General features: G+C 44.1%; 1 protein-coding gene across 1 annotated transcript; it reads right to left on the bottom strand.

Annotated features, from left to right (window-relative positions):
* Nucleotides 1–4,541: 4,541 nt before the first annotated feature.
* Nucleotides 4,542–24,566, bottom strand: gspt1l (G1 to S phase transition 1, like). The gene is made up of 14 exons (XM_069175617.1): nt 24,105–24,566; nt 22,301–22,345; nt 18,436–18,687; nt 15,872–15,905; nt 15,694–15,771; nt 14,211–14,391; nt 12,827–12,981; nt 10,141–10,281; nt 9,932–10,025; nt 8,633–8,713; nt 8,102–8,275; nt 7,847–7,936; nt 7,385–7,553; nt 4,542–6,044 (listed from the first exon to the last, which is right to left on the bottom strand). The coding sequence occupies exons 1-14, from the start codon at nt 24,295–24,297 to the stop codon at nt 5,992–5,994; spliced, it is 1,740 nt and encodes a 579-aa protein (XP_069031718.1). The 5' UTR covers nt 24,298–24,566; the 3' UTR covers nt 4,542–5,991.
* Between the last annotated feature and the right edge of the window lie 954 nt (nt 24,567–25,520).

Below are 25,520 nucleotides of genomic sequence, written 5' to 3'. Positions count from 1 at the left end.
TAGTATAGCAGTAGTAGGAGTATAGTAGTGTAGTAGTAGTAGTAGTAGTAGCAGCAGTAGTATTATTATAGTAGTAGTAGCAGCAGTAGTATAGCAGTAGTAGTAGTATAGTAGTAGTAGGTAGGTAGGTAGGTATATACTTTATTAATCCCCGAGGGGAAATTTTTTAATAGTAATAGTAATAGTAGTAGTGCAGTAGTAGTAGTAGTAGAACTAGTATAGTAGTAGTACTAGTATAGTAGTAGTATAGTAGTATAGTAGTGTAGCAGTGTAGTAGTAGTGACAATAATATAGCAGTAGTAGTATAGTAGTAGTAGTAGTAGTAGTAGCAGTAGCATAGTAGTAGTAGTAGCAGTAGTATAGTAGTAGGAGTAGTAGCAGTAGTAGTAGTATAGTAGTAGTACTAGTATAGTAGCAGTATAGTAGCAGTAGTATAGTAGCAGTAGTAGTAGTATAGTAGTAGTCGTAGTAGCATTAGTATCGCAGTAGTAGTAGTAGTAGTAGTATAGCAGTAGTAGCAGTAGTATAGTAGTAGTAGTAGTATAGTAGTAGTAGTAGTAGTAGTAGTATAGTAGTATAGTAATAGTAGCAGTAGTAGTAGCAGTATTATAGTACAGTAGTATAGAAGTAATAGTAGTAGTAGAAGCAGCAGCAGTAGTAGTATAGCATTAGTATAGTAGTAATAGTAGTAGTAGCAGTAGTAGTAGTATAGTAGTAGTACTAGTATAGTAGTAGTAGTAGTAGCAGCAGCAGCAGTAGTATAGTAGTAGTAGTAGTAGTAGTAGTAGTAGTAGCAGTAGTAGTAGTATAGTAATAGTAGTAGCAGTAGTATATTAGTAATAGCAGTAGTAGTAGTATGGTAGTAGTAGTAATAGTAGCAGTAGCAGTAGTATAGTAGTAGTAGCAGTAGTAGTAGTATGGTAGTAGTAGTAGTAGTAGCAGAATGATCTCCTGTATCTGGAATGATCTCCTGTATCAGGAATGATCTCCTGTATCTGGAATGATCTCCTGTATCTGTCCTTGTGACAGCAGCTGGAGGAGTCTATTGGAGAACGTCCTCCTCTGTCCCTGCAGCAGGTGGAGAGGGTGGTCAGGATGATCCAATATGGATAATAGTTTCCTCAGCGTCCTCCTCTCCACCACCTTTTCCAGACTGTCCAGTTTGCAGCCAATGATGGAGCCGGCCTTCTTAACCAGTTTGTTAAGTCTGTTGGTGTCTCCGGCTCCAATGCTGCCCCCCCCAGCAGACTACTAGAAGTACAGTTCACTGGCCACAACAGATGGTAGAACATCTCCAACATTTCGCTGCACACATTGAAGGATCAAAGTTTCCTCAAGAAAAAGAGTCGACTCATCACCTTCTTGTAGACAACGTTGATGTTGGTCTTCCAGTTCAGTCTGTTGTCATGGAGACACCAGGTACTTGTACTCCTCCACCATGTCCACATCCTCTCCCAGAACTCTCAGCGGTTGTGGAGCCGTCGTCTTCCTCCTGAAGTCGACCACCATCTCTCTGGTCTTGGCCACGTTCAGGAGCAGGTGATTTCTACCAGCCCACTCCACAAAGTCCTCCACTACTGCCCTGTACTCCTCCTCCCGTCCATCACTTATACACCGACCACTGAGTCCTCCTCCCGTCCATCACTTATACACCGACCACTGAGTCCTCCTCCTGTCCATCCCTTATACACCGTCCACTGACTCCTCCTCCCGTCCATCCCTTATACACCGTCCACTGACTCCTCCCGTCCATCCCTTATACACCGTCCACTGACTCCTCCTCCCGTCCATCCCTTATACATCCGTCCACTGCAGAGTCATCAGAGAACTTCTGCAGATGTCTTGACTCTGAGTTGTTCTGGAAGTCAGTTGTGTAGAAGGTGAACAGGAAGGAGACAGAACAGTTCCCTGAGGAGCTCCAGTACCACTGACCACCGTATCAGACAGCACACTGCCCAGACGGACAAACTGTGGTCTGCCTGTCAGGTAGTCATTGATCCAGGAGACGGTGGACGTGTCCACCCCCTCCACCCCCCCACCACCCGCAGCTTCTCACTCAGCAGCAGTGGTTGGATGGTGTTGGATGCACTGGAGAAATCAAAGAAAGTGATTCTCACAGAGTCACCGGTTCCATCCAGGTGAGACTGAGCTCGTTGCAGCAGGTAGATGATGGCATCGTCCACTCCCACATGAGGCTGGTACGCAAATTGCAGAGGGTCCAGAGAAGATTTCACCAGCGGCCTGAGGTGGGTCAAGACCAGCCTCTCCAGCACCTTCATCACATGAGATGTGAGGGCAACCGGTCGGTAGTCGTTGAGGCCGGATGGAGTAGTAGTAGCAGTAGTGGTATAGTAGTAGTAGTAGGTAGCAGTAGTATACTCGTAATAGTAGTAGCAGTAGTATAGTAGCAGTAGTATAGTAGTAGTACTAGTACTAGTATAGTAGTAGTACTACATCTGGATCACACGTGGATAACATGAGACGGTCCTCCTTGTTGTCTCTAAGCAGCTTCACACTGCTAGAGCAGCCTCTCTGTCCTCTGTCCTGATCCTTCTAGACCTTCTGCTGCATTGGACACATTGAACCACCAGATCCTTCTTTCCTCCTTCAGGACCTCGGTGTCTCAGGCTCTGCTCTCTCCCTGTTCTCATCCTACCTCAACGACCTCACGTACCGGGTAACTTGGAGAGGATCTGTGTCTGAACCTTGTCCTCTCACTACTGGTGTCCCTCAAGGCTCCGTCCCGGGTCCCCTCCTCTTCTCTCTGTACACCGACTCTCTCGGCTCTGTCCTTCACTCGCATGTCTTTTCCTACCACAGCTATGCTGATGACACCCAACTGATCCTCTCTTTTCCAGATCTGAAACACAGGTAGCAGCATGAATCTCTGCCTGTCTGACTGACATCTCTCAGTGGATGTCCTCACACCACCTGGAAATCAACCTCCACAAGACCGACCTGCTCTTCCTTCCAGAGAAAGACTCTCCCACCCTCGACCTGACTACTACCTTCAACAACTCTGTTATCCCGACCCTGACTGATAAGAACCTCGGAGACACTCCACAGTCAACTCTCTCTTACTGCCAACATCACTGCAACAACACGTTCCTGTAGATACATGCTGCACAACATCAGGAGAAGACGTCCTCTTCTCACTCAGAAGGAGGTGCAGGTTCTGGTCCAGGTTCTGGTCCAGGCTCTGGTTACCAGTAGCTGCCTGCATCCGTTTCCAAACATTGGTACTTGCGTACCGTGCTGTGAACAGATCGGGTCCAGTCTACATCCAGGACATGGTCCAACCTTACATCCCAGCCCGTTCACTCCGCTCCTCCTCCTCCTCCTCCTCCTCTGTCCTGGCTCCTAAATGGTAGAATGAGCTCCCCACCGACATCAGGACAGCAGAAACTCTGAACATCTTCCACCACAAACTAAAAACACACCTCTTCCTCCTTTACCTTGAACAGTAGAACTTTAGTATCTTAAAATAGAACTTACTGATAGAACTTTGTGGTTTGGCTTTCTTGAAGAAATTGTATTTTCTTGATTCTTGTTGCTCTGGTTTTGTACCCTCATGGTTGAAATGAACTTGTTGTAAGTCGCTTTGGATAAAAGAGTCAGATAAATGAAATGTAATAACATCTGGCTCACACCTGGATAACATCTGGAGCCAAATCAAAACAAAGGAAGTGGAAGCCTTCACAGAACACCTCAACTTTGCCTAAACTCGGTGGCTTCTAGGCAGCGTCCATGTTTCTGTTGCCTAGCAACGGTGTCTTTACAACTTAACCCCAAACATACGGTGCACACGACGTCCCATGTTTGATCCACGAGCTCTTGAGCACCATTTGAAGGCAGCAATAGTTTCTGAATAAAACATGTTTTCGTGCCGTTTCCTTCACTGATGAAACGTGTCGGTTCTCGTCACCCGATGAAGACTTAAATCCTCCTGAAAACGGCAGACATTAAAAGCGCTTTCATTAGACTTTGGTTCGTCATAGAATAAGCTAAGAAAAGAGCAGTGACACCTGTGCTGTTTAATCAGCACCATGATGTCACACCTGTTATGTGGGTCATTATTTTGGGAAAAGAACAGAATTTAAGGCAAAATAAACTTTGTGGCTTCACAACAGAAGTCTTGAGATCTTTTCCTTCAACTCAATGTTGTGTTTCTATTTTTGTGGAGTGCAGCTAGTTATATAAAACAACGTGGACGACATGATTGATAACCCTTTAAATGGTGATGAATAAGACTGGTGATATTTCAACCTGATAACACCTTAAAATCACTCCGCCCATTTAAACAGAGAAAAGGCCTCAGGAGAAAGGTCGAGGAAATCATTTTCAAACATGGTTGATGAACAAATCTACAGGAGCATATTGATGAAGCCGGACGTTCCCGTGACCAGCTGCTGAACTCAGGAGCTCTGTGGTCCATGAACTCGTCGCCAACCTGAATGGACGCGGCTGCAACGTCCAAAGTGAACAGAAAGATCGTTGAACTGGAGGAAAAGATCAAAGTCCAACAAACGCGTACATATGTCTGAATGAAAGAAGACCACTTTTAAAAGAGACTCGTTACAGTCAGGGATGGAGTTTGTTAAAATACAAGTCAGATGGAATCAGATTAAAACTCCAGAAGTCACGAGCTCCGTGTTTCCAGAAGAAAACAGATTTGAAAGCAGCAGCATCCCGACTGAACTGTGGAGGCTCCACTGCATCAGCTTCTCCCGTCTCCTCAATCTCTGCAGGGAACAAGGAAATCACATTATGGTGTTCTGGAGAAACGCATGCAGCCGGCAGCAGAGCTCCGCCTCCAAACACAAAACATCCAGGTGGAAGCAGCTGACCGAGTTCTGCTCTCAAACAACTGAACATCTGTGGAAGCTGCTGAATCTGTGGACGACACCTTTCAAAGGTGGATCAAGAAGAATGCGACGACCAGCTGGGAACAATCAGTACATCTAAAGGTCCTGCTACAGATTAGCTTCAGTTGTTCATATTTGTGCCTGTACACATTTACAATTGGATTATTTAAAATGCAACATGATTTCCTATTAAATACAGAGAATGATGAATTCTAATTAGTTTTGTCAGATTTGTTTTTTTAAGTTGAAGGGAACCAATACTGTCAGTATGTTTACTGAAGTCAATATCTGCTTGTGTATTATTACTGATTCAGGCTGATTCACTGATCCGAGTCCTGCACTGGTTCCAAAGTTGGAAAACTGTTGTGATGAACAATTGTCCTCTTCCATTTTATTAATAAAGCAGTATTTAAAAGAATAAAAGTGTGTAAAACCTGCAAAGGTGACCAACATCAGTTTCATCTCACTTTAACACCAGAGACATTGAGGAAAAAAACAAAACATTTAACATGAATTGTGAAATATGGAATGTGCTCTAACAATGAACACACTTTATTTTCCCCAATTTCTCATTTTATTGTCATAGTTGTTTTTGCTTTAATAACATTTGAAACCAAAAACTGGGTAAAAGTGAAGGGAAACATTTACACCCAAGATAAACATTTGGTTTCAACTGGTTAAGTTCTCTCAAACAATTTCTTTTGCAAGTTAATTCTGAAAATCATTTTTTTATACTCCAAGCAAAAATCCTGGTCCACATCTGTTTACAGATATAACTTCTGCCATTTGTCATTGTCATTTATGAAAGCAAGAAAACAAAAATAAAAATGATGTAATGATGAGTAGACCAGAGTAGGGAGGGGGCGAGGTGGAGGGAGGGCTAACCCAGACTGGCATAGCTGAGCTCTCAATATGAGAAAGCTGACTCGTGTGGACATCATCTTGGTTTGTCATCTCTTTAAAAACAGGTTTCTTTCTCACATGACTTGTTTTTTGTGAAGCTGATCTTCGGACACGCAGAAGAGGAGCGACAGACGCTCCGTCACCGCTCATAACCGTGTGGCCGGGTTATGACCAAGCTCCGCCCCTTCCTTCTCACCACGACTCTCAGACGACATCATCCTCTTCACTCCCGCTCGGCGACTAGCTTCAGCACCTTCCCGATGGCGATGGTCTTGCCTGTCACCAAAACACAAACAATGGTCATCTGGTCTCTTCCTGCTTTAAACCAGAGGGATGAACTACGAGCAGTTCAACACATCCAGACTTTGAGTCTGAGCTGCTCAACAAAGCAGAAACTCTGTCAGAGATCATCGGTCATCATCTTTCTCTGCTTCAGGCTCTGAGCACGTTCACATAAAAGAGGAGGAGTTTGTAGCATCTGACCAATCACAGACATGGACAGGTGGACTGACAGCAGAGCCACACATTAAAAAAAAAAAAAAAGGGATCAAACTATAATTTAAAAATTACATAATGAAGTTAAACACATAATCCAACTGAAAGCAGCTCAGCTGCTGAATGATGAAGGATGTACAAAAAAACAAAACAATGGCCGCCTGTGTGAATGTGTGGCCGAAATATCACCTGATCAAAGTGTCCATGGAGATCGGACTAAATACATGTGCATATTTCATGAAATGAATTCATCATTAGATGTATTCTGATGTATGAATATTTTAGACTCATCATATCACCTGCAGCCCCAGAGGAGCAAATAATACAGAAATATAAAACAGAAGATAACTGCTGAGAGCTGCTGGCTTCAAGTCTCATCTTCTAGTTGTTGTTTTTTTTGGTTATTTCTTTGCACTAGAGTCATTTCTTGAATATCCAGCAGCTGTTTATCGGCAGACAGGGATGAACGTTCAAATGTTACTTTACTCACCACCTTGGTGCTCTTTCAAATAAACATCCACGTAATGATCCCTTTATGAGATGAAATATCAAACAGGAGGATCCTGTAGATCCGGGATGTACGAACATGAACAAGTTGGAAGATTGGTATTTAACATTGGAACACAACCAGGATTCATTGATTAACACATTTTTCACATTATTTTATCAGCCTTTAAAAAGCCCGTTCTACTCTACCCCATGCACACTTTTACCATTCAACAGGTTCAATTAAAAACAAATCCTCCAGCTTTTAGTGACATCAGAATTCATTGGGAGGAGTTGTGTGTCGTTCCGATGTAATATTTGGTAAAAGGAGCAGCTCTACTAGTTAACCGTGACCTGGTTTTCTGCCGGTTGTCTGGTGCTGACTGGTTCCTAATCTATCGTCTCCTGACAGCCAGCAATCACAAACTGTTCTAGCAAGCTAGCAGGACACAATGAAGACTGAAGGACACGAACTTCAGTGATATTTAGGACCTGCAGCAGGAGAAGAAGTCAACGGAAGAGAAAAGCTCTTCCTCCAATAATGATGTGATGTCACAGAGTGCCCGTCTTCCATGTTGTTAACCTCTCCCCCTCCCCCTCCCCCTCCCCTCCCACATCATCAGCAGGTGCCCTACCTTCATCTCGTAAGGTAAACCGTCCCATCTGAGGAAAGTCTTTAAAGGTCTCGAGACAAATGGTCCCTGCTGTACGCAGACGGGCGATGCAGACCTGGTCCTGTTTCACAAATCGTGGTCGTGTCTTACTCTTCTCTCCTGACTTCTTGTCCACCAGACAGATTAAGGCCTGCAGCAGAGCAACAACACATCACATACAGCTTCACTTCTCCTGGATATATTACACATGTATGATCAGACTGATTTATGTTCATAATAATCAGATTAGCAGGAACGAGAACAAAACAAATATCTGATGGACCAAATACAAAAAGGTGAAGAGCATGTTGAGAACATTAATATGCTGCATTTTTTCAAATGTTTCTTTTTGACACCGTTCTCATTCTTCCTGAAAGCTTTTCCAGCGTTCAAAGACGAATGTCAAACTGCGTTGTCATAAGTTACATCAGCGTTACGTCTCACCGTAATTTGCACTTCTTCGATGCACGTGTGAATGTGAAGAACTGCGTTGTAACCTGGACAGATGATGGATTTGTGTTCAATGATGACGATCTGTAGAGACGAGAGTTCACGGTGATGAGGAGGGGGCGTGGCCAAACACCAACATGAATAAAAATTACACCACCAGAAGTATCAAAGCAGTTTCAGATGAATCTTGTGCTGATCGACTGATACTTGCTCCAACATAAATGCTGTAGAGCTGCTGAGAGGACGGACCTGGGCGTCGAAGGTGCGCCCCGAGTGACAGAGGTTCTCGGCGTTACACAGTATAAAGCCCGGCAGGATCTCCTCCTCCTCGATGCCTTTGAGCCGCAGCTTGAGGTTTTCGCCCGGCCCGGCGTCGTCGGTTTCCACATCATCTGACAGGAGGCTCAACACCTCCACCACATGCTGCATGACGAGGCAGACAGTTCACACGTTTGGGATCAAACTAAAACATGCAGCTGAATTCCAGGTGAAAACTGCTTCTTGGTGTAAAATGGGTTATTAAGAATCCCAATAGAGAACAATCAGGTAGAAGCAGGTAAACAGCAGAACATCTCAGGTAGTGAATGGCCGGGATCGATTTATCTAGACACACCTTGATGCAAATCATTTACACTGTATACTCTACATTTATCTAACCTAATATAAACATCAGTGTGAAGCACTTTGATTTTGAATTTGCAGTTTAGTTTCAGTGTTCTTTAATGTCTCATCTTTCTTGGTTACAGCTGATGGAGTAAAAAGGTTTATGGGATGTCTTACCCTGTTTGGCATCATGACCAGCTGCTGGGCTTTACTGATAGAGCCCGACTCCAGTTTGCCCAGAATCACAGTACCCATGTCCTGATAATGAGACGGGGGAGGGAGGGGGGTTGTCAATACATCACAGACAGAAAACCTGATTCCTCCACATGGAACATGAAGAACTGATCTCTCCACTGCAAAGCAGCAGGATTTCATTTCATGTCTGTGTTCAACATGGTGAGAGATGGTTGAAGCTGATGGCAGAAATTAAGCTGCAAAACTGCAAAGTTAGTAAGTCGGTCATATTTTTTTTATTTACAAAATTGGGTGAATGATGTGAAAATAGTCATTTATATAAAGCATACACTCCTTCAACTCTGAGCACGATTCAAAGTCCAGTATCGAAACAAAGTAAACCAAGAACCGAAAAAATTTCCCCTCCGGGATTAATAAAGTAACTACCTAACCTAACCTAACCAGGAAGACATGTTGGGATTAGAGATGTCAATGAAATCAGTCAATTTTTAACAAACAGGAGCAGGAAATGGTCTAACTTTAGATGTTCAGCATGTTTACTGCTTATAGAACCACATCATCCTGATAGATCTGATAGAACCACATCATCCTGATAGATCTGATAGAACCACATCATCCTGACAGATCTGATAGAACCACATCATCCTGATAGATCTGATAGAACCACATCATCCTGATAGATCTGATAGAACCACATCATCCGGATAGATCTGATAGAACCACATCATCCTGATAGATCTGATAGAACCACATCACCCTGATAGATCTGATAGAACCACATCATCCTGACAGATCTGATAGAACCACATCATCCTGATAGATCTGATAGAACCACATCATCCTGATAGATCTGATAGAACCACATCATCCTGATAGATCTAATCGAACCACATCATCCGGATAGATCTGATAGAACCACATCATCCTGATAGATCTGATAGAACCACATCATCCTGATAGATCTGATAGAACCACATCATCCTGATAGATCTGATAGAACCACATCACCCTGATAGATCTGATAGAACCACATCATCCTGATAGATCTGATAGAACCACATCATCCTGATAGATCTAATAGAACCACATCATCCTGATAGATCTGATAGAACCACATCATCCTGATAGATCTGATAGAACCACTGGCATGTCGGTGGGTGCATTTAGCCCATGTCACTGTTAACAGAGTTCTGTCCAGCCACCAGTGTTTTACAACTTTACTTACAAAAAAAAAGCACCTACAGAAAATTGAAATGTGTCTTCGAATGACCAGATTCTTACCTTGTATTTGTCTACAATGGGCAATCTAACAGGGCCGTCACTTGATCTGTTGAAATTTGGCAAACTGTCCAAGTGTGGAATGAATGGTAGACCTCTGTAATAACATCAAATATGGACAGACGTTAATAGAAATGAATAAAAGAGAAATCCTTAGTATCTAATAGAATCCCCACACTGACAACAGAGGTGCAGAGGAAGAGGAGACGTACATGTACCAGGAGCACATGTCAGTGGGCTCCTTCAGGTTGGCCCCCGTCAGCCCAGAGCATGGCATGAAGTGGATGTCCTTCTTTGGGTTGAAGCCCACCTTCTTCAGAAATGGCACGAGTTTCTCTTTACACTCTTCGTATCTGAGGGTTCAGACAACAGGAGGGATGTGAATATCAAAGGAGGAGGAGGAGCTACACGGACATTTAGACACGTTATACAGGTATACAGCTGCACTCTCCTCTGTGTGTGTGTGTGTGTATGTGGGTGTGCGTGCGGTTTGTGTGTGGCGTGTGTCTGTATGTGTGTGGCATGTGTGTGGGGTGTGTGTGTCTGTATTAACTATTAACTGTATTAACTATACTAACTATTAACTGTATTAACTATACTAACTATTAACTGTATTAACTATATTAACTATTAACTGTATTAACTATATTAACTATTAACTGTATTAACTATACTAACTATTAACTGTATTAACTATTAACTCTATTAACTATACTAACTATTAACTGTATTAACTATATTAACTATTAACTGTATTAACTATACTAACTATTAACTGTATTAACTATTAACTCTATTAACTATACTAACTATTAACTGTATTAACTATATTAACTATTAACTGTGTTAACTATACTAACTATTAACTGTATTAACTATATTAACTATTAACTGTATTAACTATATTAACTGTGTCTGTAGGCTACAGAACAAAGTAGGAAATGATAATAGATGTAAAATCGAAAAAAATTAACATTTCACAATATTTCCCTACTTTTCTACACTAGACAAGGAAAAAAAAAAATCACCAAATCAGGAAGTCAACAAAATTGGGCCAACAACACTGCACCTGTGAAATGCTCTCAGATGGGACATGAAGCCAAACATGGTGACTCATCCTCAGTCAAACTAAACATCTCACAGAATAGCACAGAACAATAGACGGTCTGGAAACAGCATCTGGAACTAAAGAAGGACTAAAGTTCAGTTAGAATTAGTTTGATTCTGACCAGATGTAGTTTCACTTCCTGTGTGGAAATATGTAGATATGTAGTTTGTCCTGTGTAGATGTTTGATGGAGAGAAACTGAAGGTTCATGAAACGTTACCATGGCATCTCGTTGCTGAGCTACGACTGACACACACACACACACACACACACACACACACACACACACACACACACACACACACACACACACACACACACACACACACACACACAGACAGACACACACACACACACACACACACACACACACACACACACAGACAGACACACACACACACAGACAGACACACACAGACAGACACACACAGACAGACACAGACACACACACACAGATACAGACACAGACAGACACACACACACACACACACACAGACAGACACACACAGACAGACACACCTTTTTGCCACTCAGACAGGCAGACAGACACACACACACACACACACACACACACACACACACACACAGACAGACACACACACACACACACACACACACACACACACACACACACACAGACAGACACACACACACACACACAGACACACACACACAGATAGACACAGACAGACACACACACACACACACAGACAGACACACACACACAGAAACACCTTTTTGCCACTCAGACAGACAGACAGACAGACACACACACACACACACACACACACACACACACACACACACACACAGACAGACACACACACACACACACACACACACACACACACACACAGACAGACAGACACACACACACAGAAACACCTTTTTGCCACTCAGACAGACAGACAGACAGACACACACACACACACACACCTTTTTGCCACTCAGACAGACAGACAGACAGACAGACACACACACACCTTTTTGCCACTCAGACAGACAGACAGACAGACAGACAGACAGACACACACACACACACCTTTTTGCCACTCAGACAGACAGACAGACAGACAGACACACACACACACACACACACCTTTTTGCCACTCAGGATCTCTAATGAATCCAGCCAGTGAGCCTTTGATGTCAGACAACAGTTGTGGAGGACCGGACTTCAGGCTGAAAGCTGTTTTGTAAGTCACTTGGAGCACAGTAACACATCTGCTTGTAGTTATTTGTTAGATGACTTGCATTGACATGAGCGCTCATGTGATGTGTTTATCTCCCAATTCAGTACCATCAAATACTCGGGTGCCAATTTGAATGTGTATTGTGATTTATAAGTATTAAGTGTATGATTTGTGGAGCTTTTGTTTACTTTTTCAACACTGCAGCATGGGGTACCGTTTGATATCATCACTCATTTTCTAAAACACTGCACATCACATGCCAGGCAGTCTTGCAGAATTTTAATTTAGCAGCATCATTGCAATAAGCCTTGTTTCTATATTAAAGCCATGCTAACAAAATAAACTGTCTTTAGGAATACCACTTAAAAGGTTGGCAGGCCATCGGCCAGGAAGTACGGTTGTAATGAAAATGAATAGAAGCTAACAGGCTAACCGGTTGGCAACCTCGCTGCTTGTTAGCCGTTAGCGTTTGCTGCATAAACTCAGTGTATCCTGGAAACAGCAAAGTTAAGTGTTTTGGTCTGAGAAAAATCCAGATTTGTTTTTGTACCGTTACTGATGTGCACCGCTGTTTAATCATTATTTTTCATCCACTCACCTCTCGAGGCTCCAGTTGACTGTAGGATCATCCATTTTATTCACCAGAACTATCAGATGCTTGACACCGGCTGTTTTGGCCAACATGGCGTGCTCCCGTGTCTGCCCACCCTTCTCAAAACCAGTTTCAAACTCGCCTTTCCTAGCAGAGATCACCTAATGGACAACAACATTCATTCATTTTGTGGCGTCGTCCACAAGTGTGCAAAACGTAAGAGGTTCAAAAACCCCAATAAAAGTAAAGCATGTTCTGAAGATGTTACATAACAACGCTTGCTTGACAAATAGCATCAGGTTTAATCCTCAATATCATTTGTATTTATTCTATAAAATCCTTTTTGGGACAAAACGGGAAAATCTAAATAAATATATTCTTTTATTTTTTTTTTTAAATAAACCAGCAGAGTTAGTTTAAAAAACAAAAAGAGCATTTCACCCTTTTGGACCAGTGACCTTTTCAGGGACTCTTTCTGCACCGTGATCACGGCTGGTTACGAGGTTAGAAACACTGAGCGTGGCTGACCAGTCAAACACAAAACTCAACACATGCAAAGTTAATTCAAACTGTGAGCAGCAACTTGCTGTTGCTAATAACAATATCAGTCATGAACACAGTAAAAGCTACCGAGCATTCCTGTGCACGCCTGCTATCCATGTTATCCACTGTAGCCTGAGGTGGCGGCTGGGGTTGGCATGTGACCAATGTTCATGCAGAGACTCATGCAGTTTGCAAAGGGAAAGTATAATGTGTATTTTCTGTAGCTACATTAACAGACAGCTCCTAATCTCTTGGCATGCAGACTATTGGTCGAGGCTACGTTTGAAATCCATCACTTTAATAAAGCTGACGGGACGCAGATCGGCAGTCAACATCTGGAACACGAAGGCCGTTGTTTGTTCTGCACGCTTAACATCAGCTTACTGAATGATGACAGCTCTGATTGCCGAGTATGGATGGAGCGTCTGCTTGGTGCTCCTCAGGTGGACTATCACATGCTAGCTGTACCTGGCAGAGTGATAAGCACTGCACCTCAATTTCATTCATCTTCCTTAAGGATCTCCACTCAGAACCTTTCGCTAACCTCCTTTAACGTTTGTCTTGTTTGTACAGCAGCCGCTAATCTGAAAGCTGTAAGGTACGTGATCACCACGACCAGGAGGAATGGATGAAGTGACACAAGACCATAGTCTGAACATGTTTTATAATTCACTGGCTATTCCAAAATAAAAAATCATGACCAATCTGAGCATTTTGAAGAATATTGCTGTTTTTTTTACCTTTGTAAAATTTGGCATAGAACACATTTAAAACTGCTTTACATGGAATTCAGGTTATGAACTCATGTTTAGCATTAATTCAACAGTTTAAAACCACCTGGACTCACCAGAACAGCCAAGTCTGCTTGTGATGCACCTCCAATCATGTTGGGCACGAAGCTTTTGTGTCCCGGAGCATCTAGAATGGTAAAGTGCTTTTTGTCCGTCTCAAAGTAGGCCCGGCCCACCTCCACCGTCTTGCCTTTGTCCCGCTCCTCCTGGTTGGTGTCCAGAGCCCAGGACAGATACCTGAAGACACAAAAACATTAAATGTTATTGTTGAGGGAAATCAGGGACAGTTCTTAAGGGAATAGAGACCAACACTGATATGTCCATGAAATCCACCAGTTTTCACTACAATTATTAACGTTTAGGTGCTTTTTTACACATTTCTCAGCAAAGTGGATTCAAAAGTGTTTCCGAATGCAAAAGAGAGCGATGAGCGGAGATCTGAGCCAAGAAGGAAGTTAGCAGCAGAGCTGTGGAGCCAGCAGCTCCGTCTACGGAGAGCTGCAGCTATTGGTCAAGTCAACTGTCCACCTCCTCCAGACCCTGCAGGTCCTGTTGGACCTCCTCCAGACCCTGCAGGTCCTATTGGACCTCCTCCAGACCCTGCAGGTCCTGTTGGACCTCCTCCAGACCCTGCAGGTCCTATTGGACCTGGTGGGTGATGAAGGCCGTTAACCTGGGAGTTAGCGACAGAGCAGTCTAACACAGGCGGCTCGCACCTTTCATCTGAGACATACTCGTGTTTAGTAACATTTATTCACATAGCTGAGCTCCACCAAACCAGCTGAATAATGTCTTTTATATGAACAATAACAAGTTGAACTCTAAGGTGGATCAGTTATTGTCATTTCAGTGTCAGACGCTTCGAAGTTGAACAGTAAAATGTCTGACAGCCGATTTTAGAACGTATATAAAACTATTCAACTTCTTGAAGCTTTAGCTACTGGGTTGGACCAGAACCAGCTCCTCCTCTATCTACCCGTAACACCCGTCCAGAACCAGTAATGTTTTGGCATGTTTGAAATCTACATCTGTTATAATCCTGATTTCTTTTTCAAAATGATAATCCAAGAAAAACCCAATTCTTTAGTAATGAAAAAGAACTGATGAGCGTATTGATATAACTAGACCTATAGGAGTATGAATGAAATAAAAATAAAATCTTATCCATACCCATCCCTACAGCAGGCTCTTGGATTAAGACCGACTATGGGAGGATTAGAAAATTACAGCAAAGATGTATTCACTATAAACTTTGTTTTACTATTTTTTTGTATTATTATTTTATGTCAGTAAATTTTAGATAAATGCTATTATGACAATATCATAAAATTGTTAAAATAAACAACTTTTGCCCGCCCTTCACCGTAAGAACTGCTAGCTGAACACAGACATGTGGTTCCTGATCACATCACCATAATTATAACGATAAATAACACGGACAGACGTGGCATTAGCCCATCACACATTATTATTTAGTCACCATAGAACATTTTCCAGGTTGGACATCAAAATAATGAGCCAGTTAGTCAAGACACTCACCAGGTTTCTCTGTTCTTCTCCTTGGCTTCTCTCTCGTACTTCTCTAAGGTCCTCTTGTCTACCATGCCTGTTAGATACCTGTTGAGTGGAAGAGGACATGTCAAAGGCCTGAAGTGATGATGTAACCTCACTTACTATTAGGAAAAGCTCGAGAAGATAATACCAGATTGCAACTCACATGATTTGTCCACCGATGGTGGACTTGCCAGCATCTGGAAAAGCAGCACAGGCAGTGGATTTAGATGAAACAAAGCTTACTAATGTTGAGTTTTTTTGTTTTTTTTAATGCAGTTGTGATTAGCTAGCCAGAATACACAGCTTTACAACAGGTCAGCCTGCTGCTGACAGACCGACAGATAGCCCAGGTTATCACCAAGGCAAGATACTACTCACCAAATGAGACGGACAGTAGGTCCCATGCTAACACCTTAAAGCCCATGTTGAGTAATAAAAGACCAGAGTTAGTGAGTGCACTTCAGACTTGTTAAGGGTACCTCACTGATGACAGAGCAGGAAGCTCAAGTGTAATCTGTTAGCTCAGTCATTTTGTACAGACTGGACTGAAGGTCAGAGAGGGAGGAACAGTATTGTCTGCAGTTGTTACACAAGATGTCTGTTTAGAGGCCGAGGACACAGTGAGTGACTGAACCCACATCCTCCACTGGAGAGGAGCCATCACCTCCTGGCCAGAGCTTTACACTCAGCCATTACCAAAACATGTCCAAATCCTCCATTTCAAAGAGCAGAAAATTAATGCTTCTATCCACAGACATGATGTATTTGTTGTACAAAATTATTCAGTTATAAAAAATTATGAGTTATGATGGATTTTTTTTTAATTTTTTTTTTTTTTTATCTTAATTCTTTTAATGCACTTTAGTGATACCGATTAATTGTTAAATTCTGACACTTATACAGTGAGATTTTATATTTGGCAACTATTGACAACTCTGGCATTGATTGTTTGAAAATTACAGCAATGTATGTCTGTTGCAATATGGTTTAACACTCGGCACATGTGTAACAGCTTCTCTCCCACCAATAGATCTTTACCATTAGAGCAGCACCCCCAAAAATGAGTAAAAAAGTGCAATAGAATAATATATGACAGCAGTGAAGCCAAGACATTATAAGACATACGTTTAAGAAAACCAACTTGTGTTTAATGGACCGTCCCTCTATCTCACATGCAACGCTAAAATTCTAAAATTGAGCAACTGATTTTTTTGATTAGATTAGAAAGCATTGAATAGATGGAAGATCAAATCAATGATGACAACTAAAGAATGATGATTGTATTCATATTTTACACCATTTGCACTCTTCTAACTCGATTTTGTCCGTCGCTGTCTTGCTGGTTGGCAGCAGCTGCTAAAAACAGCCGTCTGACAGGCATCACGTGACCACGTCAGGCAATTAAAGTTTGGCGTGGCAGTAACTGAGCACAGGGTTTTTTGGGTTTTTTTTCCTCACAAGGGACAATAAAGTATATTTTCATCTTGAGCTGGTAACAGACACATCAGTGTGTAAACAGCTGAGTAAGGAAGCAAAATTGAACAAAGACCATAAACAAGGCAGCTGGAAGAAGAGCTAAACTTGACTGGGATGTGAGTACATTGTTTTACCTTTTTGTTCTTTGCTATGATTTACTCATGTCGGCAACAGAGAAACACGAGAGGCTCCCGCTCAACTATGTAGCATTTAAATAGAAGCAAGACATGATGAAGAACTTGTGTTGGATTTTGGAAGCAGACACAAAAAAAATTCAAAGAATGCAAAATGAAGGCTGAAACTAACTTATTGATGTGTGCATCTTTTAATATGCAACACAATCATTTTAGTTGATGTCTGCATAGGAACTGAAGGCAAATATGTACTGAAAAGGACAACGTGTTTAAAGAGGAACATGTTAGTGCTGATGAACACTGCTTCAATGACCTCCATTCTCTCAGAAGTTCAGTCCTGCTGGCTCTATTCTGTAATTAAAGCATCAATGGTTTACCATTATGGTTACTACATCTATGACCCTAAAACCCACGAACAGCCAGGATAAGATATGGACAACATGCTTCTTTTCTGCTTGAGTCCAGAGACCCACCGCGAGCAGCATGATCACAACAGGAATCAATATTAAGATCAAACAGTCTGAAGTGTGCTCCACTTTAGAAATGAAATTATTGTGTGTGTATCAAAGCCAGATAATATTTTTGTCTGCCATATAGCTCCGTTGTTGTTTAAAAACTGCGTCAGTGAGCCACACTGCTGTTCCCTTATTAGCATGAACATGCGTATTTTCATTCCCACCGACTGTCCAGACTCACTACAGAACCACGAGAAGGAGTTCACCACTGAAGTTAGTCCCCAACAAATGCACCATTTCCTCATGTTCCAGTCACTTTCAACAAAAACTACAGCGACCAACAGTTTCTTTTCATTCTTATTACTACGCTTTTAATGGAAATGAAACTAGATTTGTTGGATGGTCTTTTTTAAAGATATATGTCCTTCTGTAGAAACCAATGTTCTGGGAGTTGAGAGAAGGCCGGGATGTCACAAAGTATTGAGAGATGGGTTAACTCTTCTCTTCTTGAGGAAACAATACAGAATTTCAGCCTCTTCTCTTTTTAGGACAGCCTCATGGTTTTAGAGGGAGCTACATTGCTGTTTTGGGTTTCTTTTAACACCCGTGCCATCAGGTAGAAGATGTCTTCAGTGAGTTACATAGACGCCGTTTCCACTGACCTACGTGTCCGATGAACACAACGTTGATGTGTTCCTTCTTCGGGGCGTCTGGCTGCGTAGGAGGAACCTTGGGCACCGGCATCTCCTCTTCCTCCTCCATCATTTCCGGAACCGTCTCCTCCGCTGTTGCCGTCACCGCCGGCCCTCGGTCTCCGCAAGACCTGCCTCCCGGCTCCTCCTCGCTTGGTTCGGCCTCTTTCTGGTCCCAGGGCTCCTCTGTGGTCATCTCTGTGTCACCGTTCTCCACAGGAGCTGCAGTCATGAATACAGAGCACATGGTTTCAATCAATCAGGTTATCTGAAATTATTCTGAGCATAATAACTCTTGTTATTTATGCTTTGTGGCTCCATGCTTCTGCTTAAATACAGCCAGATATAGTTAACCTTCACATACATGGGCAGTGAACAATGATAGCGACCACAGCCTGCAATGATTTGAAACCACTCATTGAAACACAAATGTCAATGAAGAATCAGACCAATGAAGAGCCAGCACGTGACCAGTCAGCATGAAAGGAGGACACAAACTCAGAAACCATGAAGTGTGGATGAGGGTTCCCCCCGAAGAGTCCACTAACCGTGAGATCTCACGTTGACTTTGACTTACACGTGAACATTCAGCCCACTGTGGAAAATACAGATTTATATATCGCGTATCGCTATTCAGCCCAAAAATATCTGGATATGACTTTTAGTCCATATAACCCAGTCTTACTTAAATGTGTGACAACTAGTTATCTGCTTGAACCAACTAGTCTTGCTTAATAAGAAGAGCAGTTGGCAGCCAAAGAGTAGATACAGCAGATCTTACGTCGGTGAGGGATTCATTCAGAATCCTTTCAAGTTGAATCTCATTTAAAAAACTATGTTGAGTATTTTCTTGCAAACACCAGTAAATCCATCATCCCGGTGTTCTCCTGCTTCGTGCTTCTCTTAAAACCATCCAGAAATGTCACCACCTCAAACCTCCAAAACAGAACAGAGTGCTCATAATTTCCAAACCAGCCATGAAGAGTAGTGTGACTCCCCACAGGGGCATCGGACAGGACCGCGGTCATCATGGGATTAAATCATTAGAGCTATCTCAGACTGAGCTCTTTTTCATCGTTCTTGCAATCAAGTGTTACCTGAAAACAGCAACTCAGCTGCAATACTGTCTCTGCAGGTTTTTACTTTAGTTGCAGATTTAATAAAGACAACAGAAAAAGGAGGGAAGGAGCAGTTCAGGTGATATGAATGCACTGATGCTGGCCTGTTGAAAACATGTCCACACAACACAAATGGAAGTAGGCGCTCTACTACTGACTCAGAAATAAGAATAAAAAGAAGAAACTGCATTGAAAACAGGACTGACGAGCTACCGAACAGAAAGAGGGACGCATGATGTGGAATCATTGATTTAACACCTACAACGCTGCTCCACCCGGATGAACAGCTGAACTACAGCAGCTCCTCCCAGACCGGCGGCCTCAGACACCCCAAAGACCGTTCAGACACCCCAAATACCCCTCAGGCACCCAAAATACCCCTCAAAGACCCTTCAGACCCCTCAAAGACCCCTTAGACACCCCAAATACCCCTCAAAGACCCCTCAGACACCCCAAAGACCCCTCAGACACCTCAAAGACCCCTCAGACACCCCAAAGACCCTTCAGACACCCCAAAGACCCCTTAGGCACCCAAAAGACCCTTCAGACACCCCAAAGACCCCTCAGACACCTCAAAGACCCCTCAAAGACCCTTCAGACACCCCAAAAACCCCTCAGACACCCCAAAGACCCTTCAGACACCTCAAAGACCCCTCAGGCACCCCAAAGACCCCTCAGGCACCCAAAAGACCCTTCAGACACCCCAAAGACCCCTCAGACACCCCAAAGACCCTTCAGACACCTCAAAGACCCCTTAGACACCCCAAAAATCCCTCAGACACCCCAAAGACCCTTCAGACACCTCAAAGACCCCTTAGACACCCCAAAGACCCCTCAGGCACCCAAAAGACCCTTCAGACACCCCAAAGACCCCTCAGACACCTCAAAGACCCTTCAGACACCCCAAAAACCCCTCAGACACCCCAAAGACCATTCAGACACCTCAAAGACCCCTTAGACACCCCAAAAACCCCTCAGGCACCCAAAAGACCCTTCAGACACCCCAAAGACCCCTCAGACACCCCAAATACCCCTCAAAGACCCTTCAGGCCCCTCAAAGACCCCCTAGACACCCCAAAGACCCTTCAGACACTCCAAAAGACCCTTCAGACACCCCAAAAGACTCCTCAAGACACCTCAGAGATGCCCCTCAAACAACTCAAGACATCCCAGAAACCTCAGACGCCCCACAGACACAGCTGCCTCTGCTCAAGCAGCTCACCACGATTAAGCTCAAGTTTGAAAGGACTGCAAAGCAACGTCCAGATGAAACTTTCTCCGCACTACAATGTTTATTCACCGTGGCAAAGTAAATGCAAGAAAGTCAAAGTTTGTTTTTTGTGCTCAGAATAGAGATCAGGATTCTCTCATGAATGTTTTGTCCACTCATTTATCTGCTAAAAAGAAAACTGTAAAAGTGGAAGTGTGCCCGAGAGAGGACCAGTGCAGAGTTCTGCCTGTCCGCCAAGGATGAGGTTCACCGTGCAACCTTTTGTTTTAACAGTGTGAATTTCATACATTTGATCATGATCTACATTATATTATATCTTATACAGTTTTACGCTGCTGATATCTTACTTAAAATGTCATGCAAGCTCAATAAACAGTAAATGAAGGAGGGTTTCCTCACTCCATCTACAAACAGGAGTTTGGAGGCTTTAGAAAAGCCGACCACAATCACCAAAATAGTAGCTTCTCCCCCCGCAGCCGGGTTCTTTGTACATTCAGCAGCAATCAAGGTATTAGACCACATGCAGGGAAATCTCTGCATTAAATACTTTGTGTAACTTTTAACAGAAGATGAAATCGTAACATGCCTATCTTTACCCTGAAATATCAATTTACAGTGTCGCCTACAGAAACCTACCTGATGTGTACATAGTCAACAAGCTTGTGGGGAGAGGGGGGGGGGGGGGGCGCTCAACTGTTGTGGCCATCAGCTGTTTACATCCAACTGCATTTCTGTGCTTCCTTTTATTCTAACAATGTGATGCTGTTTCCATACAAATGCTGTGAAAGCATCCAGCTGGTTGCAGAATGACTGCAGAATTCAGCCAATAACAATGTTAGCAGAGCAGCTGGCTGTTTGTTGGACTTGATGCTATTTTTTGATGCCAGGCTACCTTTTTATTTTTTCTCCGTATTTTATCGTTATTTCTAACTATGTATCTATCATATATGCATATATTGCAGCTGTACATGACTACATACAAGACATCTCCCAACAAGAAGCGCAGCCGGAGTTCTTTATAACCACACGTCAGCTGTTCATCCCTGAACTGGAGCTGAATGGTGGTATGCTGGGAGCTCCTCACATGTTCCTGTACATTGTGTGATGGTATCTCCCACTGAAATAAGGATGTGTGTGTTTTCAGTGATAATGAAACAACCCCAAGATGGTGACAGAGCAAAAACAGGGGGACAAAACACAAACAGATGCCAATCTACACATAAAACTTGAGTTTGTGGTCAGAAACAGAGAAGTCTTTCTAACTTCACGGACAGCTGTGGTAGATGTAGATGCATTAAGCTGCTTGAAGGATACAGAAAGAGGTTATGAAGCCAAAAGCACTTCTGTCACCGAGTGTCTATAACCCATGATGTCACAGTGTAGGCTTCACCAGTCATGCGTGTTCACCGAGTCTCCACATGTCAATAAGGTGAGTACGAACTGCATGTATGACGCAGCATGAGGGAAACACACACTTTATACATACCAGCATTTTCCAACGCTTCCATGGTGGATATTTTTTCAACAGCAACTGAAAGAGAAACAACGGTTACTTTAAATGCACCAACCTGTGAACTGGATTTAGTTAGAGGACCCGTGCTGTGGCTCCTTCACTACCAGCATTGTTTTACCAAAGTTTCTATATGGCAGAGCGCGTTTTAAATACATATCGTGGTGCCAATAGTCACAGTTACCACAGCATCTACAGCCCTTCAGAAAACAGCTGGAGGCCAGAAACCCAACCTACCTAACCTAACCCAACCTACCCTACCTACCTAACTACCCCTAACCTACCTACCCTAACTAACCCTAACTTACCTAACCCTAACCTACCCTAACTAACCCTACCTACCTAACCCTAACCTACCTACCCTAACTTACCTAACCCTACCCTAACCTACCTTAACTAACCCTACATACCCTAACCTACCTACCCTACCCCACCTACCCTAACTAACCCTAATCTACCTACCCCACCTACCCTAACTAACCCTAACCCTACCTAACCTACCTACCCCTAACCTACCTACCCCACCTACCCCTAACTAACCCTAACCTACCGACCCTAAATACCCCTAACCTACCTAACCCTACCCTAACTACCTACCCCTAACCTACCTAACCAACCCTAACCTACCTACCCTAACCTACCTAACCCTAACTACCTAACCCTAACTGCTCCTAACCTACCTACCCCTAACCTACCTACCCCTAACCTACCTACCCTAACTACCCCTACCCTACCCTAACTACCCCTAACCTACCTACCCTAACTACCCCTAACCTACCTACCCTAACTACCCCTACCCTACCTAACTACCCCTAACCTACCTACCCTAACTACCCCTAACCTACCTACCCTAACTACCCCTAACTTAAGCAACGAACCAGCTGCTGAACTGGATCTTCCAGGGTTTATCAAGCACCTTAGTTTGGGTCCCAGGTTCACACGTGGTACTGTGCTGTAACATACATGACGTGTAATAGGAAGGTAACCCAGCCTCTCTGCTGACTGCCCGGTTCCGGTTCGGCTCTACGCGGGCTCCAGGGACGCGTCGGAACATCCACGTCACACCGAACACGAGTGTTCTCACACGTTTCTTTTTCAATGGCGAGTTGTGCTTGAAGTTGGACGGTTCGGAGGAGCCCGGCTGTCCTCCGGAGGAGCCCGGCTGTCCTCCGAACCGTCCAACTTCAAGTCGGACTTCCTCTCGGAGGAAACTCAGCGGTGAAACCACACGAGCTAACGGACACGCTAGCTTAGCTAGCGCCGGTGGGTTGAAACAAGCTAATGCCGGTTCGGTCGGTGACTTTTAAAAACAGTTGAGACCGAGCTCAACATCTCGGACACCGATGTGCTGCCAACATGTCCGGGCAGCAGGCAATACTGGAGACGCTGCAGTTACAAGTTACTCCTCCTCAAAAAAAGTTAGAAGCCCAACTGAAGCCCGGAGACACCGGCAGCATCTGGCCGGTTGGGAACGCGTGTCTGTCCGGCGGCTAGCTAGCTCCCCGCTAGCTCCCCGCTAGCTCCCCGCTAGCTCCCCGCTAGCTCCCCGCTAGCCCCCCGCTAGCTCCCCGCTAGCCCCCCGCTAGCTCCCCGCTAGCCCCCCCGCTAGCTCCCCGCTAGCCCCCCGCTAGCTCCCCGCTAGCCCCCCCGCTAGCCCCCCCGCTAGCTCCCCGCTAGCTCCCCGCTAGCTCCACGCTAGCCCCCCCGCTAGCTCCCCGCTAGCTCCACGCTAGCCCCCCCGCTAGCCCCCCGCTAGCCCCCCGCTAGCCCCCCAACTCACCAGCGGTCTCGCGGCTCTCTGAATGTGCTTTCGTGGCAAAAGTCGGAACAAATTCGGCGGCGTTCACGTTGGGCACAAACGGCTTAGCATTCACGTTCAGGGCGGTGAAGGCGGAGTCCAGCTGCCCGTCGGCCGAGGCCTCCACATCGTCCTCTTGTTCCCAGGAATCCGGGGCAGTGTCTCTCGGGTCCATCGTGTCTCGGGTTTTTCACACCGACCGTGAGGTTCGAGCTGCGCAGTTGTCGGTCCTCGGCGGGTCGGTTCCGGTGGAGTCCCCCCCTCAGCCACAGTTCAGGTCCCCCTGGAGCGACTGGGAGCGGCCCAACTCGAGCCGGACTGTTTGATCTCCGACTCCGGTGGAACGCAGCGGCCGGTTCGTGTCGGTCCAGACGCCAGAGAGGATCTTCGACTCAGCACTCCCAGAGACGGTCCGCGTGAGCTCATGCGTCCCCCCGGCCGACGCGCTTCCCGCGGTGACCTCTGGGATATGGAGTATTTCTTCGAACGCGGAAACGGTTTGATTGGATACAAGTTTTAGGGCAACAAAACCACATCGCCCAGAGACCCCGAGGCTGACGTCAGACTGACGCTTTACGTCTGACGTCAGCCTGACGCTTTACGTCAGTCTTTTCTGACCTTTTCGGAAACCGCAGATTCGATTCAGGTTTTGTTGTCGTTAAAGTAGAATAACTTTCATATGATGTATTAATCCATCTTAATTCACTCACTAATATATTTGTATAGATTTGTATTTGTAAAGCTCATTAGACTTAAGTATAACAACACATATCATCTAAACTTTGGGTCTCTGAGAAAATTACATCATTTCTGGATTTTATTAGGTGAAAAGTCAATATACCGCTGCAGACAGTTCAAGGACATTTCTTCAAACTTGAGCACACTGTTACTTTTTATTAGACACAATTTTCAAAAATACATCGAGAACGCGAGTCGTGTGCAGAAGTTTGAGAAACTTTGAAAAGACTCAGAAACTCATAACCACATTAGATCTGGTCCGAACTGCAGGGCCAAACATCGTCGTGAGCAATAGTCAGGTGATGACATCCAGAGAAAATGAATCCTCTGACTTTTAAACGTTTTTGGAGTAAACAACCAACAATCCCGTCTTCTAAGTAACTGACTGATTTTCTGAAAATGAAGCTAACGAATGCCGTCAAAGCAGAGGAACGCTTCAAACACATCGGAGCACCTGCACCTTCCTCAGGTCTGAAATGTCAGTAAGAAATGGCGGTTAAGGTAAAACGGTGGAAGTCAAGAGGAGCAAATCAAACTCTGGCCGATCTGCCAAATTGAAATACTACAGAGGAGCTGCAAGAAGCTGCAGCTGACTCCCCTGATCTCCACGGTACCGACGCACAAACAGGGCTGACGTGGTGAAGTCACCAGGAGAAAACA

The sequence above is a fragment of the Embiotoca jacksoni genome, unplaced genomic scaffold (genome assembly GCF_022577435.1).
Source record: "Embiotoca jacksoni isolate LCO1_2020_lvr unplaced genomic scaffold, fEmbJac1.0.p SCAF_69, whole genome shotgun sequence".
Taxonomy (NCBI): Eukaryota; Metazoa; Chordata; class Actinopteri; family Embiotocidae; genus Embiotoca; species Embiotoca jacksoni.
Note: the sequence above shows the minus strand (reverse complement) of the source record. Positions and strands in the feature narration are given on the sequence as shown.